The sequence below is a fragment of the Nilaparvata lugens genome, chromosome 3 (genome assembly GCF_014356525.2).
Source record: "Nilaparvata lugens isolate BPH chromosome 3, ASM1435652v1, whole genome shotgun sequence".
Classification (NCBI taxonomy): domain Eukaryota; kingdom Metazoa; phylum Arthropoda; class Insecta; order Hemiptera; family Delphacidae; genus Nilaparvata; species Nilaparvata lugens.
This window is the reverse complement of record NC_052506.1, coordinates 40,043,096-40,060,544: the sequence shown is the minus strand read 5'-3', so window position 1 is coordinate 40,060,544 and position 17,449 is coordinate 40,043,096. Positions and strand designations below refer to the sequence as shown.

At 33.5% G+C, this 17,449-nt stretch overlaps 1 protein-coding gene across 5 annotated transcripts in view; it reads right to left on the bottom strand.

The window, feature by feature from the left end:
- Positions 1–17,449, bottom strand: part of LOC111044098 — a 153,779-nt gene that overhangs the window by 22,433 nt on the left and 113,897 nt on the right. For all 5 annotated transcript variants that reach the window (XM_039423779.1, XM_039423780.1, XM_039423781.1 and 2 more), the window contains exons 7-14: positions 16,729–17,033; positions 15,170–15,343; positions 7,374–7,585; positions 6,492–6,904; positions 3,964–4,214; positions 3,290–3,531; positions 1,991–2,173; positions 486–771 (exon numbers count right to left, since the gene is read on the bottom strand). In XM_039423779.1, coding sequence (XP_039279713.1) covers positions 486–771; positions 1,991–2,173; positions 3,290–3,531; positions 3,964–4,214; positions 6,492–6,904; positions 7,374–7,585; positions 15,170–15,343; positions 16,729–17,033 — 2,066 coding nt within the window. The remainder of the gene's footprint in view (positions 1–485; positions 772–1,990; positions 2,174–3,289; positions 3,532–3,963; positions 4,215–6,491; positions 6,905–7,373; positions 7,586–15,169; positions 15,344–16,728; positions 17,034–17,449) is intronic.

Below are 17,449 nucleotides of genomic sequence, written 5' to 3'. Positions count from 1 at the left end.
TAAAAGAGTGGCTCTGAGGGTTACATTGTTGAACATAGTGGGGGATAACATTTGGGATAACTTTTGGGATGTTATTATTCTATGGGATGTACTGTACTTATTTGTTGATGCTGAATGCTAGCTAATACTTTATTACTTGGGTAACATGTACATTAAATTAGTCATATGATATTATATTAGAAATAGAAGGAGACTTATCATATGAATAATAGACATTTGACATAGTGAAAATAGTCATTACAAAAGACAATTAGACATTGGACATTTCAAAAATCTACGGTAGAAATAGATATATTGGACACATAATTTGTTGATGTAAAGATTTAATGTTTCGATATTGTGTTTGACTACTGTGACATTGTATTCTGTATATTGTATTTTATTTATAATGGATTGTATGTGACCTGGCTTATGTATTGATGTACTCTGGCTCAAATAAAAATCATTGAATCTATAAAAACGCATGAATTGAGCTGGTAAATTACCTGGAATCTCTTGTTCGCTGTCTTTGGTCATGAAACTATACAACTTATAGCCGTTGATATCTTTCTTTGTGTTAAAGTTGCCTTTGACAGTCAACTGTTGAAAATGTTTACTCTCATTTATTACTGGTTTTGAATCTGTCTTTAAAATGATGTTCTTTAATTGATCAGACCACTCTTGGGAATTTTTCTTCGTCGTTTGTAGCATGCCATCAACAAATAGATTGCCTCTGAGAATAACGTCTCCTTTCAAAACTTTCATAGCCTTGAGTTTCTGCATGAGCAGATTCTGAAATGCATGAATTCATGGTAAAATCTATATTTGAAATATTACATTGATAAATATTGCTTATTATCGCTCAATAAAGTATCAATAATCAATAGCATGTATTATTTAGGTTTTAATCGTCAAAATTCCATTCAACCTCCTTAATCATGGAGTTTTATAATTAACATGTATTATAGATGAGCCTATCGTAGTAATTTCAACTCTCTTAGAAATTCTTCATTCAAGATCACAGGTTGTCATCAAATCTTCTGAAAGAATCACTTAATTATTCAATTTTTTCTACAGAATTAGACCTAATCTTAATTTTTATACTCTTCAAAATAAAATAGCCTTTGTATTCTATTTGTATTCTATTTGAATACAAAAATATATTCTATTTGAATACAAAAATATATTCTAATAAACTTGCAATCATATTGAAGACTTCAACATTTCAGATGGCTTTGCCTTTTTTGTGAGATAGTGACCTTAGTTAAAGTGAAAGAAGTGAGTGTAGGAAGCAACCAATTCAAAAATAAATCCAATTCATGTATTATAATGAAATATAATTTTTGGTTTTAAAACTACCAAAATATTATCGATTCAAGAATGAATCAAATTTTTTTATTAATATAACATAAATTCTTCAAGCATGAGAATGGATTAAGTACTTTCATTTATTTCAATTATTAATGTAAGAGCAAATTTATTACGTTAATAGAAGAATTTAATTTCCATACTGAAAATATATTTGAACCGGAAAATCTTTCAATTCTCTGTGGTTCAAGCTTTCATTCATTATAGGTCTCTAAGGGTGGACATTAGTAATCGTAAAAGTTCTAACAGTGATTTTTCTCTGCAAGAAAATACATGTTTGAGTGCTCTAAGTAATAATATGAAAAATATGTTTATTTTGTAGAGGCTATGGAGAATGACGGAAATATCAATACGATGTCCTACGATGGAGATGGATGGATAATACCTAGCTAGCTAAATGTTTAGTTTGGTGATAAATATGTAGTAGAAATATGATTAGTTTGTGATGAGAATTATTATGTAATATGAAGGATGAGCTACAGTTACTATACCTTTTTTCATATAGTAAATGTATAATGAACTAACAAGTAACAGGGCTGTATCTTTCATAGAAATATTCTTCAAATTTGCGAAAACATAACAAACTTTACATAAAGTAATATCAAGTTTCCATGTAGTAAAATCATGTTATAACTTAACTCACCTTTCTATTTATGCAGCGTGCACTTTTACTTGTATTCTTATTGATATCATCTGCAGTACCATTCTCATACTTTCCAGATTTGTAGGCATCATTAGCATTATCATGTTTTTTATCAAAAAGTTTAGATTTATTCACTGCAGTTTCATCTTTTCCAACATGCAAACTCCTTCTGGCTGTGACTCTCTAGAGTAATAATTTCAGGAATGAACAATCAGGATAAATGAACATTTCAAGAAAACAGATTGATGGATTAATTGAAAAAACGGACCCACCTGCAAGTGGGAAAAGACTGAGAAGAAGAAGATGAAGAAGAAGAAGAAAAAGAAGAAAAAGAAGAAAAAGAAGAAAAAGAAGAAAAAGAAGAAAAGAGAAAAGAAGAAGAAAAAGAAAAAGAAAAAGAAAAAGAAGAAAAAGAAAAAGAAAAAGAAAAAGAAAAAGAAAAAGAAAAAGAAAAAGAAAAAGAAGAAAGAAAAAGAAAAAGAAAAAGAAAAAGAAAAAGAAGAAGAAGAAGAAGAAGAAGAAGAGAAGAAAAGAAGAAGAAGAAGAAGAAGAAGAGAAGAAGAAGAAGAAAAGAAGAAGAAGAAGAAGAAGAAGAGGAGATTGATGGTTCAATCCTTTGTTGTATTTTTACAATGAACAATAATATTTACAACTTGAGAATATAAGACTGATCTAGATTAGCCAATACTTGGATTATTACAAGAAAGTGCTGATAGTTCATATGCGTATTATTTTTTCAAATGATTGAATCCTTCTACTCTGATAGCAATCTGTCAAACATAGATTCACATATAATAGTTGACAAATTACTGAATTTAAATATATTGCGTACTGATATAACTTTTATTTCATACCTATTACATTCATTATGTGATTATAGAGCAGATAATTTGAAGTGGAATATTAGAAAAACATAAATATAGCTTTTCGAAATGAATTTTTTGTAAATTTGACAGAGAATTCATTCAAAAATCACCTTATAAGAAAGAGTCATCTCCAGTGTCGCAAGAGTCGAAGGGATTAGGTAGGCCTATAGTATATGAATTTCCAATATTGAGAATACAGTATAAAGAATTTCTAGAAATGGAAAAGGCTGCTCTTCAAATGAAAAATAGAAAAAGAACTTCAAGAAACATGAAAAGCAACTGAGCACTATTCACTGCACAAAAATCGATATTATGCTTTTCAATTTTGGAAGTATTACAGTATTGTTGTTTTGATTGAACCTATGTGTGTTGAAATGATTATTTATTTCCAACAACATGATATAATACATACAAAAGTGTTGAATTTACTCACCCCTTTCACTGTTATAGCTCCTGTTATGATTAGGTTTCTGTTTGTCCAAATGGCTGAATCTATTATTTTGCTCCATGATCGTCCGTTCAATCGATTCACAGTAAGATTCTGACCAGATATAACCTTTTCCCATGAATTCGCATCTGATTTCGAGGTTTCCTTTAGATTATTGTCATAAGCATTTTCTGAGATTGATTTATCAATAAATATTTCAGTGTGAAGGTCTTCAAAGTGCAGTGTTCCTTGGATAAAAAAGGAAGAAATAATAACAATTACTTGCAAACTTTCAAAATACATTCTATCCATTTCTATGGTCCACGTTACAATAGACAAATAATATAGAATAGGCTACAATGATTGACTAGAATTTCCTTTTTTTCACTTCCATAATATATTGTGATGAATCAGCCAGACATAGTTAGATTGTTCTAGTGCAAATCAGTTAAAGAATGAAAGTGTATGCAATATTTCATTTGATTTCCTTTGAATAGAGCTTTGTAATAGCCTAAAAATGTTTTAATAAGCGTGAAGTTACATAATAGACAGATTTGTCTATTATTCATGTATGGGATTTTTCAATTTTATAAATACAGAAAGAATTTAAATACGATAATTATTTTGATTTAAATATTTAAAATGATAAATGCATTTTATTACTGAAATTGCAAGAGTACCTTTATGGTGTCCATCCAGTTTAAGCAGATCTCCTGAGAGGTCAATACCATTAACCATTCCATTCTCTGGTAGGATAACATTATCAACATCCACATCATTGGAAAATGTGATGCTATTGTCAATATCAACAACATCTCCAGCAAATATAATATCATCAAAGCTTATACCGGAGATTTTTGGCGTAGCTAAATTATCAACCAGTAGATTCTTGACAGATTTTACTCCCATCACTTTTCTTGGTCGATCCATCCTAAAAGAGAAATATAAAGCCAACAAATATTAAAAATAACTATGCAGGCATTTGTAGTTATTACTATGCAGAAATTTAATAGTAATTTTCTAACTACCGAGTGATTCAAAAAGGACTTTACATCTTTGAAAATTCATATACTGTCCACCGCTCGTAGCTTGGCCTCTGGAAGGAATGCAGTCGATCTAGTTTTAGGTGTGACATATGGCACTGGAGAGCCAGGTAGCGAGTACACAAACGCTGTGGTCTATTTGCCTTTGCCAAATGTATTTTTAAATTATAATTATAATTGAGCAATTTCCATCAAACCAAATTTGTAATTTAACCAGCGATCTATAAGTAAAATTACATTCTAACGTTTTTAGTCGTTACATAAAATAAAAGAGTTTAAGATTCAAGTTCAACTTTCAACTCAGAATTCACCTTTTTCGATGAAACTAAAAAAATCGCTATAACTATTTTAATAACTATTTTAAAACGGCTACTAACTTAATGAAAAAATAACACAACATTTTGATGTTTACTCCGGTCAGCTGCGGAAACAAAACTGAAAGCTGAATGGAGAATAGCTTTATTAAAGAGCACGGTTTGTAGTCACACTACTGAGTCGTCAACAACATGGCGCCACTCGTTCATTTCCCCCCTACGCTTCAGACCTCAGAAGCCAAGTTATGAGCGGTGGACAGTAAATCTTATTCAACAAGGTACAGAGATGGTTTTGATGTTGTTTTAAAGGAAAACACTTCAAGTTTTTTTACCTTAAACTGAAGATGTTCTATATGACTTCCGTTGGTTATCCTGCAGACATCCCATCGATAGTCAATTTCTTCCCAGACTCGCACTAGCATTTCAGGTGTAAGTTGCTCAACAGCAGCGCAAATCTTTGCTCTAAGTTCAGGTAGAGTGGCTGGTAAAGGAGGTAAGCACTCCATATCTTTTATGAAACCCCACAAGAAAAAATCCATCGGCTTTAGGTCTGGGGAACGAGGGGGCCATGCAATTGACACATTACGGCCAATCCACTGATTTGGAAAGAGGTCATTAAGAAAACCCCGGACGTCAGTCAGATAGTGTGGTGGTGCGCCATCTAGTATAAAGAGAACATTTCGTACTCGGTCATCGTCATCGATCTGTGGTGTCAAAAAATTTTGCAACATATCAAGGTACACTATGCCATTTTTCAAACCAAAACACACAGTGTAATGGGGTGAATTGCCAACCATTCATATGTGGTGCGGTATATTTGATATATACTGGAGCGGTTGCTAAAATCCCTATTTTTGCAAATAAATTTGCAAAAAGTTAAGGCCGTCCGGCTCGCAAATATGCTGGGTTCAAACCGCAGCTCTAGCTCAGTAGTAGGTGCATGAATATTCCAAATATATTTAATCACCACAGGGTTCAATGACTGCCCCATTACAACAGCTAGCACGCTCGGGTCCAGTGAAGGCAGCCATCTTTGACGTAACTGCCACTAGCGCTTGTGCGACGCGACCAGGCACTAGCGCACTATGCGAGTCAAAACTTTGAGTGTTTTTATTTAAAACAACACCAAAACCAGTTCTGTACCTTGTTTAATAAGATTTATATGAATTTTCAAAGTTGTAAAGTCCTTTTTGAATCACCGGTAGGATACATTAATTTATATTAGAATATATTGCACATAAAGAGAAAACATTATTATGTTCGAGATAGAATATCTTGACTGGATTTTAATAAAAAATATAGAATACTCTGAAAGGATGAGGATTTAAATGAGAAACAAGGAGGCACTATTCTATTCGCTTTGTAATTTCATGAAATTCCAACTGAATCCTGCAGTCATAAGGAGCTTTGTTTTTCTTTATTCCAAAATGCATTTCCTACCCAAGATTATTTATCAATTATAAAGACATCTTATTTTGATTTAATCTGTATCAATCACATTTCAGTTGAATTGAAATTAGAAAATGTAAATGCTGCTTTGTCACTTCACTCTTGTTGGTTCAATCACAATTGAAATTCATTTGATAGATATCCGAATTACTGAATTTCTTGTAGAAGGGACATATTTTGAAATTATAATTTTCTAATAATTAGGCTACTGTACTGTTTTATCAAATCACATTCATACTGTTACAATGTTAATAGCAGGAATGGGAAGCCTCCCAGTGATTTAATAAAATGATAAAGCATCATCGTAAAAGCCTACATTCTAGTTTTCATATATTATATCTTTATTTCAATAATTATCAAAAAAGCAAACATAATGAGAACATAAAAAAGTTTATAAATTACCTGTACGTCCCGTTCAAAATTCCAGCAATCGACATTCCATTCAAAGAGTCTTCTACATTGGCTGATTCAATAATGGTATAATTTTTTGCAGAAACCCTATTTGTAACTTTTCCGGACTTGAGTATGACATCCTTCAAAAGTTGCTCATCCATTACAAGTTGACTAGCTTTCTCATAGTTATCAACTATTTGCTTGAGTTTTCCGAGCGAGATTACTTCGCTTTCCTTTGGATTATGATCAGGAAGTGTTCCATCATTACGAACCGAGATGTTTGCACCTTTGTCCAGGCAAGGAGTTGAGACTCGATTGATTTCCCATGAGCCAGTCACAACATTGGTAGTATTTGCTCTCAATGTGTTCATTAATTTCTTTTCAAGGGTGACGATTTTGTTTTTCTGTTCTTCCAAGTGATCCTGTAAAATAATTAAATCTCAATGTACTTCACCGTACTCAAGATTTTATATGGTTGAGCTTTAACATTCGTTTTTTCATTACTTTTAAAGCTATCAAGTTGAGTATCACTGTTGACAATCATAGTAGATGAGCCTATATGACAGATGAACTTTCATGGAGTTGTCTGAGACAATAATTAGCTTTGAGTTTCGCCTCATCATGAACCCTTACTCATGTTTATAGGTTCACAGTATATTACAATTACATCTGTAGCAACTGTTTCTTGATTGAAAGACAAATTATTTCTGAATTCATTTTTGATTTCAGAAATAATATTATAAATTCCAAGAGAAATTTCAAATCACTAAAAAAGATCTCAAATCAATTTAATTTATAATTGATGGGATTGCTCTCTTTTTAATATCATTATCAACAGAAGACGAGAGGAAATTTTTAGATTTAATACTGTATATGTATTATGCAGGCTACCTGGATAAAAGTTTTTCGCTGCTTGATAATTTCCAATTGCCAAATAATAGGGCTCTTCAGAGGATTGAATGATGTTGTGAGACGGAACAGACTGGAGCCATCATCAATGTTTGGAATCAAAAGGAACGCAACAGCTGAGTCTAATCCTCCAAGCAGAAAGGTGATGGAGCCTGCCCAGCCCAACTTGCTAATGCTGCACATTTCTTGCCATGCTGAAAAAAATATGAAAATTATTTATTAATAGCTGAACAAAACGAAAAGAAAATGAGACATCTTTTAATAATACCTAGTTCAGAATGGTAAACTTTACGAATACGCCAATCGGGTATGGTAAGTACTTGTCTTCAAGTACAATTTTTTACACATTCCGTATCGTGGCTATCAATATAATTCATTGATTCAAATAGAATAGAATTCGAATATAATACTAGAATGAATGTCAGTGAATAGAATAACACCTTTTATAATGTGGAGACAAACTCATGCTTCCTCACAATTTCATAGTCATCAATTCGTCATTCGATTCAAAAATTATTCTTCAGTGTGTGGGTTTAATCAGGAATGATTACAACTATACCTCCTTGGTATAGTTATTTAACATCCTATAGTATATAAGAGATCCTGGTGTAAAGCAAGTAGATTATATTATTCGATCATGCCGCAATTATTCTTCCAGTGCTCTCAATTTTCTACCTATAAATTCACAGTATTTTTTTGAAAGCTCACAAAAATTACGGTACATAGGCTTGTTCAAATATAATACTATATGATACTATACTAACATGATAGATATTTGTTTGGGATTGGTAGATCAGAACAATTTGATTTAATATCCTATTCAATGATGGTACACAAAAAACAATTCATTAAAATGATTAGGGAAGAACCAAAAGACACAGCTCAAAACTGTCCCTTCTTAAAATTTTGATTAATACACTAAGTCCAAAAAATAGGTTATGTTTCATTCACTTTTGAATTTGAGTCCAATTTTCTTAATGATAATTCATTCTTGAATCATTTCTTAAATGAAATTCCTCATAAAATGCAAAGCATGTAGTGAGTAATTAATTAAAGTAAGTAATTCATGTTTATCTAATATTGGCCAATTTATTATGATGTAGCCTACAAGTACTTTCACATCTATATAATAAGAAAGAGTAGGGTTGATCGTGTTTTCGTTTGTTCGCATCAAAAAATGTCAACTTGTGGATTGCATACCGGAAAAACGGGAATGATTTAGATCTCCAAATTTTGCACATAGATTCTAAAAATATCAATTTCTTGCACCTCGAAGCCCAAATTTCAATTTTCCTTCTAGATTTTTCATAATTAATGTTCAAATTTAATTTATGGGACATACAATTTCATACAGCGAATCATAATATGATGGAAATTAAAAAAAACAGCTGTTCTATTATTGCTTTCTACCTGATTCCACTTAACCTCAATAATATTGTTTTGATAAATATTTTTAATAATAATAATAAAAATAAGATTCAGAGAATCTACATATGGGTATAAAATAGAAGTTTCTAGGAGTCTTAGAGTTTCTCATAGCTTCTATATGGATGATCTGAAGCTTTATGCCAGATCCCCAGAGCAACTGCAGGGTATGATTGAGCTAGTCTCTGCCTTCATTCGGAACATTTGCATGAAGTTTGGATTAAGTAAGTGTGCTGTGCTGCATGTGGAGAAGGGTCAAATGAAAATGTAGAGGGATGAACTGAGAGCACTGGATAGTGAGATATCAGAGCTCAAGCAAGGACAGTCATATAAGTATTTGGGACTTTATCAGCATCTGAAAATCTCAAAAACAGAAGTGCTCACAAAAGTGGAAGGTGAATTCCGCAGCAGACTTGATAGGGTTCTAAAAGGAAAACTATCTGCAAAGAATTGCATCAAGGCTGTGAATAATTGGGTGATCCCAGCATTGACCTACACCTTTGGTATTCTGAAGTGGTCAGATACTCGATTGGAGCAGATTGATAGGCATGTCAGGACAAGGATGACTAAATTCAGGATGCATCATCCACGTGCCTTAGTTGCTCGATTGTACCTACCAAGGAGTATGGGAGGTCGCGGTTTGATGAGGGTATCAAGGTTGTGTGTAAGTCAGGAAACGAAGTTAAGACCTTACTTCCAGAATGCTGATTCAGATTTGTTTGTGAAGGTATGCCAGTAGGCCAGTAACTATTATTATTATTATTATTATATTATTATTATTATTATTAATGTATCAATTAATTTTTTTCTACTCAAGATTGACAACTATTTTTCTTTTGATATGATGTGAATTGAAAATTATTATTTTGGGATCACTGATTGATAATATCAATGTACTATTTCTATGTTTTTTTAATATAATGTAAAACTTGACTCTTCCAGTCAAACCTCCTTTAGAAGGTTTTGGAGAATTTATATTTCGTCTGGTTTATAATATTTGAAATTTTCCACTGAAAAGGAATTTTCTTATCGTTTGTCATTCTTGCTTTTTCCATTATTCTTCATTTGTTTTGTTTGTAAGATTTCTTTTTATAAGTGTATTTTTCATTTTTGTTTGTTATATTTTCTATAATAAACTCCCTTCTTCTGGGGGTACCAGGACGAAGGAAGAAGGAAAAAAGTAAAGGAAACTATTATTATTGATATAATAATAGTATTGGTTTGATAATTATTAATAAATATTTCAATTTTCACAAAGTCTGTGTAATAATTAGAGACCATTGAAGAGCTAGAATAATGGCCTTTATTGACTAAAATAAACTGAGATAAAATAACAAACTTTCTGATGATTTAAAATAAATCAAACAACTGATTTATGACTATCATATATGATTATCATATCATTCTTCCCTCCCAGTAGTGGAACCTACCGGGGCCAATCTACGAATGTTGACAGAAACTTCTCTTCCATCAGAAAGTCTTACTTGAGCGACATGAGGGTTCAAATGAATAATTTCTACCTTTTCAACTTCAGGATCATGGTTACTGCGTCTTCACATCCATGCCTCCTTGGCGTTGATCAGCCAGGATGGCAAGTTTGTCATAGATGTGGGATTACGAGGATGAATGAACATTCGCTCGTGAGGTGTGCAATTGATGGTCATGCAGAGAAGCGAGCGAATGCTGCTTAGTGATTCTAAGAGTACCTTTTCCCAGTGAGAAGAATCCATGTTCCTGGACCGTAGGGCTAAACGGATTGTCTTCCAAATTATTCCATTGTAGCGTTCCACCTGTCCATTACCTTGAGGGTTGTAAGGTGTTGTGGAACTGGTAGCTACACCCTTGGACATTAAGTAATCTTTAAATCTTTTGATAGAAAACTGGTCCCTCTATCAGTGTGTATGTATGAAGGATAGCCGTATGTGGTATGGAAGGTTATGAGCTTTAGTCCAGTGAAAAAATCTTGTGATGCCGGGGTGGCAGAGGTCTTGATGATATTTTATCAAGTCTTGTTTTGATGTGATACATCCCATTATCACACATGCTCAAGAAAGAGCGTCAGCAGTTATGTTCTCTTTTCCAGGTCGGTAAATGATCTCATAGGTGTATTGAGATAGCTCAAGGCGCCACCTCATGATTTTTTCGTTCTTCACCTTGCCTCTTGCCGCGCTATTGAACATGAATGAAACAGATTTTTGATCAGTAATAAGTTGAAAGAAACGACCAGATAAGTAATGACGCCACTTCCTAATAGATTCTACAATGGCATATGCCTCTTTTTCAACTGATGAGTGTCGTTTTTCACTTTGGTTTAGCATTCGTGTGCAACAGTATGCATTGGGACGTTGATTGTAAGATAGTGTTGCTGCTATGCTTCTGCATGTGAGTCTGCATCAGTGTCTACAGTGAGAATGCCTCCCCTCCTTCATCCTTCCACATGTTGCACAGCTGCAGCTACCTCTGCATTAAGATCTTCAAAAGCTGCAAGGGCCTTTCCTTGAAGAGGGAAGAGTGTGCCAAGGTGTGCCAACGCATCAATTTTACTTGAAACATTTTGTATCCATCGAGAGTAATGTGCCAAGAGGCCCACAGTTCTCTGAAGAGTTTTGGGATTAGGAGGTGGGGGCATATTAAGTAGAGGCTCAAGGCGTTCGGGATCTGGACGTAATGATTTGTTTCCAACTAAAAATCCTAGGAAACGTATCTCCTTTTGACAGAATTTAACCTTCTCCTTGTTTATAGTAAGTGAGTTATTTGAAGCTGCTGCAAGAAACCGTTCAAGATTAGTTTCATGTTCTTCTTTTGAATTTCCACAAATTATGACGTCATCTAAATAAGCATAGGTATTAAATAATTTCTCTTTTTTATGAGTGAATCAATTACTCTTTGAAAAGCTGAAACACCATTAGTGACACCAAAAGGAATACGACAGAACTGATAAAGTTTTCCACATGCTTCAAATCCTGTGTATTGCCTTTCTTCAAGTAAGATTGGTACTTGGTGATATGCGGATTTCAGATCTACAGTACTATTAACAGGAATACTGAGCTACTTTGCGAACTAAATCTTCCATATTTGGAATGGGATAGGCGTCAAATTCAGTGAATTTGTTTATAGTTCTAGAATAATCTATAACCATCCTTTTTTCGGTTATAGGGTTTAACAACAAATGCTTGGGCACGCCAAGGTGTGTGGCTTTCTTCTATGATGCCATCTTCCAGTAATTGTTGAATTTCATTGGAAAAAAATCTTCATCATTTTTTGATAATTTGCGAGATTTGGTTGTAATTGGTTGACAATTGGGTTTTAGATGTTGAAAAAAGGAGCAAGGAGGAATTTTCGCTTGAGTTATTCCGTAAATAGTAAGAGGTGGCTTATTACCTCCAAATGGTATTTCTTTACTGGAGAAATTGTTCATAAATTCGTGCCCAAGAATAATATTTTTACAGAGGTCTTGCATAAGCATTAAGGTTGTGTTTGTATAACTTTCTCCCTGAACTGTTAAATTCACGTTAACTTTGCCTCGGATTTGTGGTGTAAAGCGTTTTGAGCCTAAAGTTACTTTTCCAATCTCTGATATAACTTCTAAATTCAGTTTTTTTTGCATAGGTATCGTCAATACCTATAAAGTTGCCAGTTGCTCCAGTATCGATCAGTGCTTGACTTTCAGTTCCGTTTATGGTAATAGGAATAATAACCTTTGAAAGACATTTTTCGGCTTGCACTGAAGGTGTTAGTAATATCGAATTACTAAACTCTCTATTTTTCTCTAATACAGAAGATTTCGAGTTACATACCCGAGCAAAGTGTTCCTTCTTACCACACTTCTTGCAGAGTTCGTTTTTAGCTGGGCAAAATAGTCGAGAATGTTTTTTGTTGCCACAAGAAAAGCATGCTTGTCCACTAATACTAACAGCTGATAATGAGTCTGAAGTGTCTTTTTGATTAGTAATTAGATTTGATGCATTTTCTGTATCTTTGCAAGCATTAAGCTCAAATGGAGGATTAGATTTATTGTAGCATTGTGATTGATCTTTTGCAGACTCAAAAGCTCTTGCACAATCAAGAGTTTCATGCAAAGACATATCTGGGCTTTCTAAAATTCATTGACGGATTTTGGATGAATATAAACCTGCAATCGATGCTTCTTTTATGTGCTCCTCTCGATTCTCTGTAGCAGAGATCGCTGTAAAATTACATTCTAGGCTGAGTTCTTTCAGTTTTAGGAAAAAATTATCGATTGACTCACCTTGTTTTCTTATAGAGAGAAGGTACCTTGTAAAGATTTCGCTTTTCTTCTTGATAAATATGCCTTCAAGGATGGAGATACTTTCCTCGAATGTAGTACAATCTATTATCAATTTGTAATTTTCAGCTGACAGCAAGGTAACTAAGATATCAAATTTCGTATCTTCAGTGTAATAGTTTCCTTTCAAGTAGACATCCAGCATTCTTTTCCAGTGTCTCCATTTCATTGGTGCACTAGGAGAATCTGGATCCACACTTAGACATTTTGGTTTGAGAATTTTCCCAATTGATTCCGAGTTGAAAGATGTATCAACGGGTTCATTTCGAGATAATTCGGTAGTCTTATCCTGATTCCGTGATGGAGATTCAACATTATTTTGATCCCGGGTTTTCCTCTTTGGCATTTTGATTACCGGTATTTATTTTAGTCAATAAAATTGTAATAATTAGAGACCATTGAAGAGCTACAATAATGGCTTTTATTAACTAAAATAAACTGAGACAAAATAACAAACTTTCTGATGATTTAAAATAATTCAAACAACTGATTTATGACATATGATTATCATATCAGTCTGTAAAACTGGTGAATGTGAAACAGCTGCATCAAAGAAGTTTTGAAACTTTGTTTTTCTGATGCAATGTATAGGCCTACACGTGGTATGGATTATTATTTTTTGAGACAAGTGCTAAATAAACTTCTACAGTTTTATCAATGCTGTATCAGCAATATCAGTACGCATTCAGATAATATGTCTTTGAATAAAGGTGTTGATAATTTTTTTACATAAATAAATTATTCTCTTCCATTCTTATTTAATTACAATTCCAAAATTATTCGAGCCCTGATAGAATGATTGACTCAGTGTACAGTCAGTCAAAATTTTAATATTGAAATGAGGGGTATTTGACAAACTGAACAAAAAATGAGGTCTTACGCACCTTTTCGATATTTCTTCGAATGAAAAATGATTTTGTGGGTTGTCAAAACTCCCCCTGAAAGGGAAACTATTCAACTTATCCTATCATTTAGTAAAATAACAATGATTTCTGCGTTGGATAACATGTTTCTTACAATCAAACTCTTTGTGAATTTTAATATGACCTACACTGTAGATTTATATAATTCTATTAATTAAATACATGGGAATTGAAGAATTCATTTCTGTCAGTTCATAGTAAGTTAATGAAATTGATTATCAATAAAAAAATTGATTATAATCTTATCAGTACAAAATATTGGTATAATTTTAATATTGGCACCTTTAGATGTTACAGGACATTTATACAGATCACATGCCAGAGCAACATAATACTATAATAAAGATAGGAACTGGCTTATACACGTACGGCACGTACGTATGTGCGACATGTTTGACACATAATCATAATAATTATGTTTGACACATAATCACGTCTTAACTACTGGACTGATAAACTTTAAATTTTGCATATAGATTCTCAACTAACTGAGGATGGTTAGGCCTATTTTCGATTCTTCAAGATTTGATTACTTCAAGTTTTCAATTTGTCATGCTTCCAGTTGTATGGAAGCAGCTGAACATTTCTTTCAAAAGGGAAATTAGAAGATAGGTATAATTGGGAATCCTATTCGAATAATAAAAACAGGTTTTCCATCGACCCAAATTTCGTCCGCCATTTTTGAACCGCCATTTTGAATCCAACTTCATTTTTTTAATTGGACAATGGTCAGATAATATATGATTTCGATACAGGATTTCAAGAGAAAATATGGTGAAAACAATCGATATCTCAAACCATTCAAAAGTTATTTTTATTCAAAGATACTGATATATAATCCATCTATCTATCATCTTCTATACTATAATGAAGGAAAGAACTGGCTTATACACGTATACACGTGTAAAGGATAGGAAAATTATGTCTGACGCATCACCATGTCTGAACTACTGGACTGTTTTACTTGAAATGTTGCATATAAATTCTTAATTAACCGAGGATTCCTATAGGCCTATTTTCAAAGCTTCTAGATCTCATTACGTCAAGTTTTCAGTTTGTTAAGTTCTAAAATAGACCCTTGCGAAGCACGGGTTACCTGCTAGTACTTTATAAGTATGACTCACCTTTTGTTTGGCTCCCTGAGCAAAAAGAATCCGAACCTTTGAGTTCGGAAAATCCTTTTTCAGAGCCGCGCCAACCAAGAAAGTGAATATCACTCTCATCGTTTTTACGAGCCATCAGAAGGATGTCATCTCTGTAGGTTGCCAGTTTTATAGAAGCCCACTTTACAACTGGCCCTGTTGGAAAAAATGTGGATTAGTCAATCAATCGATAATTTTATTCAATTTAGCACAAAGTACACAGAGGAAATCAAAATAAAAAACCAATACTTACAATCAGAATACAAATTTCTAATAACAATACAAAAAAAACAGGCTTCATGAATTTGAAAGAATGGCAAGATAATTAATGAAGAATTCATTTTATCCTGAAAAGTTCACAAAGAAGTTATTCATCTCCATAAGCTTCCATATTGACATTAATTGTGGTCTTCTGAAAAATTCTCATCATTCATTAAAAACATATTATAGAATAAAATCAACCCATTTTACATGTATCCCTATCAACCTTCAATTTGGCGAACAGCTCTTAAAATACATTGACGAATACGAACTTTGAGGTACGGTATATGAAGTTTTATGGGTAACACAACCCAATAGGATAAAATTATAAACTTAGTAAAATTATTAAAGAGCCTGGAAATAAGATACTTCATATTGAACAGTTATTTGACTGTTGCGAGATAGACTGGAATACATCTTGAAAGTATTATTTGCATGCTTCATTGTATATTGGAATATAATCTACTCCATGTAACAGTCTATATTACTTGAACACTATCTGACAGAATAAGAATTGAAAAATCTTTCGATAAAGTACTATTGAAACGTAATTAATTTATTTATTTGTGAATATAATAACAAATCATATGAATATGATCGGGAAAGAACAACTTTCGTGTGGGTGTTATATTGGTACGATGTGACAGCCGTTGGTGATGCGACATACATATCACCGATAATTGATTTCTTGCCAGCATATCAGGAGTAACATGTGCAACCACAGCGATCCGAATGTGATCCGATTTCAGAGGTCATTAAGATTGTCTAGTAGATTCGGAACATCATCCTTAATGAAACCCTACAGGAGGAAACGCATCGATGTTGAATGCGACGAGCGAGGTGGCCATGCAATTGGCCCTGCACGGCCAATCCAGTGAAGTTGGAAGCGAACGTCTAGAAAATCCCAAACTTCTCCGTGGAAATGAGGTGGTGCACTGTCATGCTGAACAAGATGAACAAGTGCCCTTTTACTTTCAATCTTAATGACCTCCGAATCCGAAATCGGATCACATTCGGATCGCTGCGGTTGCACAAGTTACGCCTGATATGCTACGAGTTTGGCAAGAAATCGATTATCGGTGATTTGTATGTCGCATCACCAACGGCTTTCACATCGAACCAAAATAACATCCAAACCTTAATCTTGAAGTGATTTTTAACAAAATGGCACCTTTCTCAATTATTTAAGTAATTTCAATATATATTTGTGTGCTTCCAAAGTTGTAAAGTCCTTTTATAATCATCCTGTATATAAGTAATGGAAATATCGTATTGGTTACCTAGATTCTTCTTCAAATCCTTGACTATTTCACCATTGAATTTGAAACGATAAATGGTTGCTGCATCACCAGCCACAGCCAAGTAGCTCTGATATGCGGTGTTGAAGGCGGTGACATCGCGCACTCCTTTAGCTGTCAAATTAGCATGAGGATGGAACTGGCTGTGCAGCATTGTAGGTGTGTCCAACTTGAACACCGAAATCACATCGATTTTGGATTGAGGCACTGACATGAAGATGGACTCTCCCACAAAGCTGATAGCTACTGGCTGGATGCCACTTTCAAAATGAATGATCTGAGACAAACTGGACAGAAATATTAATGTAATTAAATATTAAAGTCTGAGATTTAGCAAAAACATATACTTTATGAATTATTGAAAAATAACATTGGAATGTGGGATGAAGAAGTTCTCAAGCTCTAAGAAGTGTAAAAATAAGTACAGTCCACTAGTAGGCCTATCCATTGCATAGTAACACAATAAAATGAGAAAATGTGGAACTTCATTTCATGTATTATTTTTTCTGAGGACTGTGGACTACTTGGAAGTGATTCTGAATTTTATTACAGTTAGTAAGTCGAGGTGGACACAAACAGTTTCCCTTCCACTGGGAGTCCCGAAGGCACGTCACCAATCTGATGAGATCGATCAGACACACCACTCTTAAAGTGAATTATTTCACCAAATTAAATTTCTTCAGATGAATAGGCTACTATTATT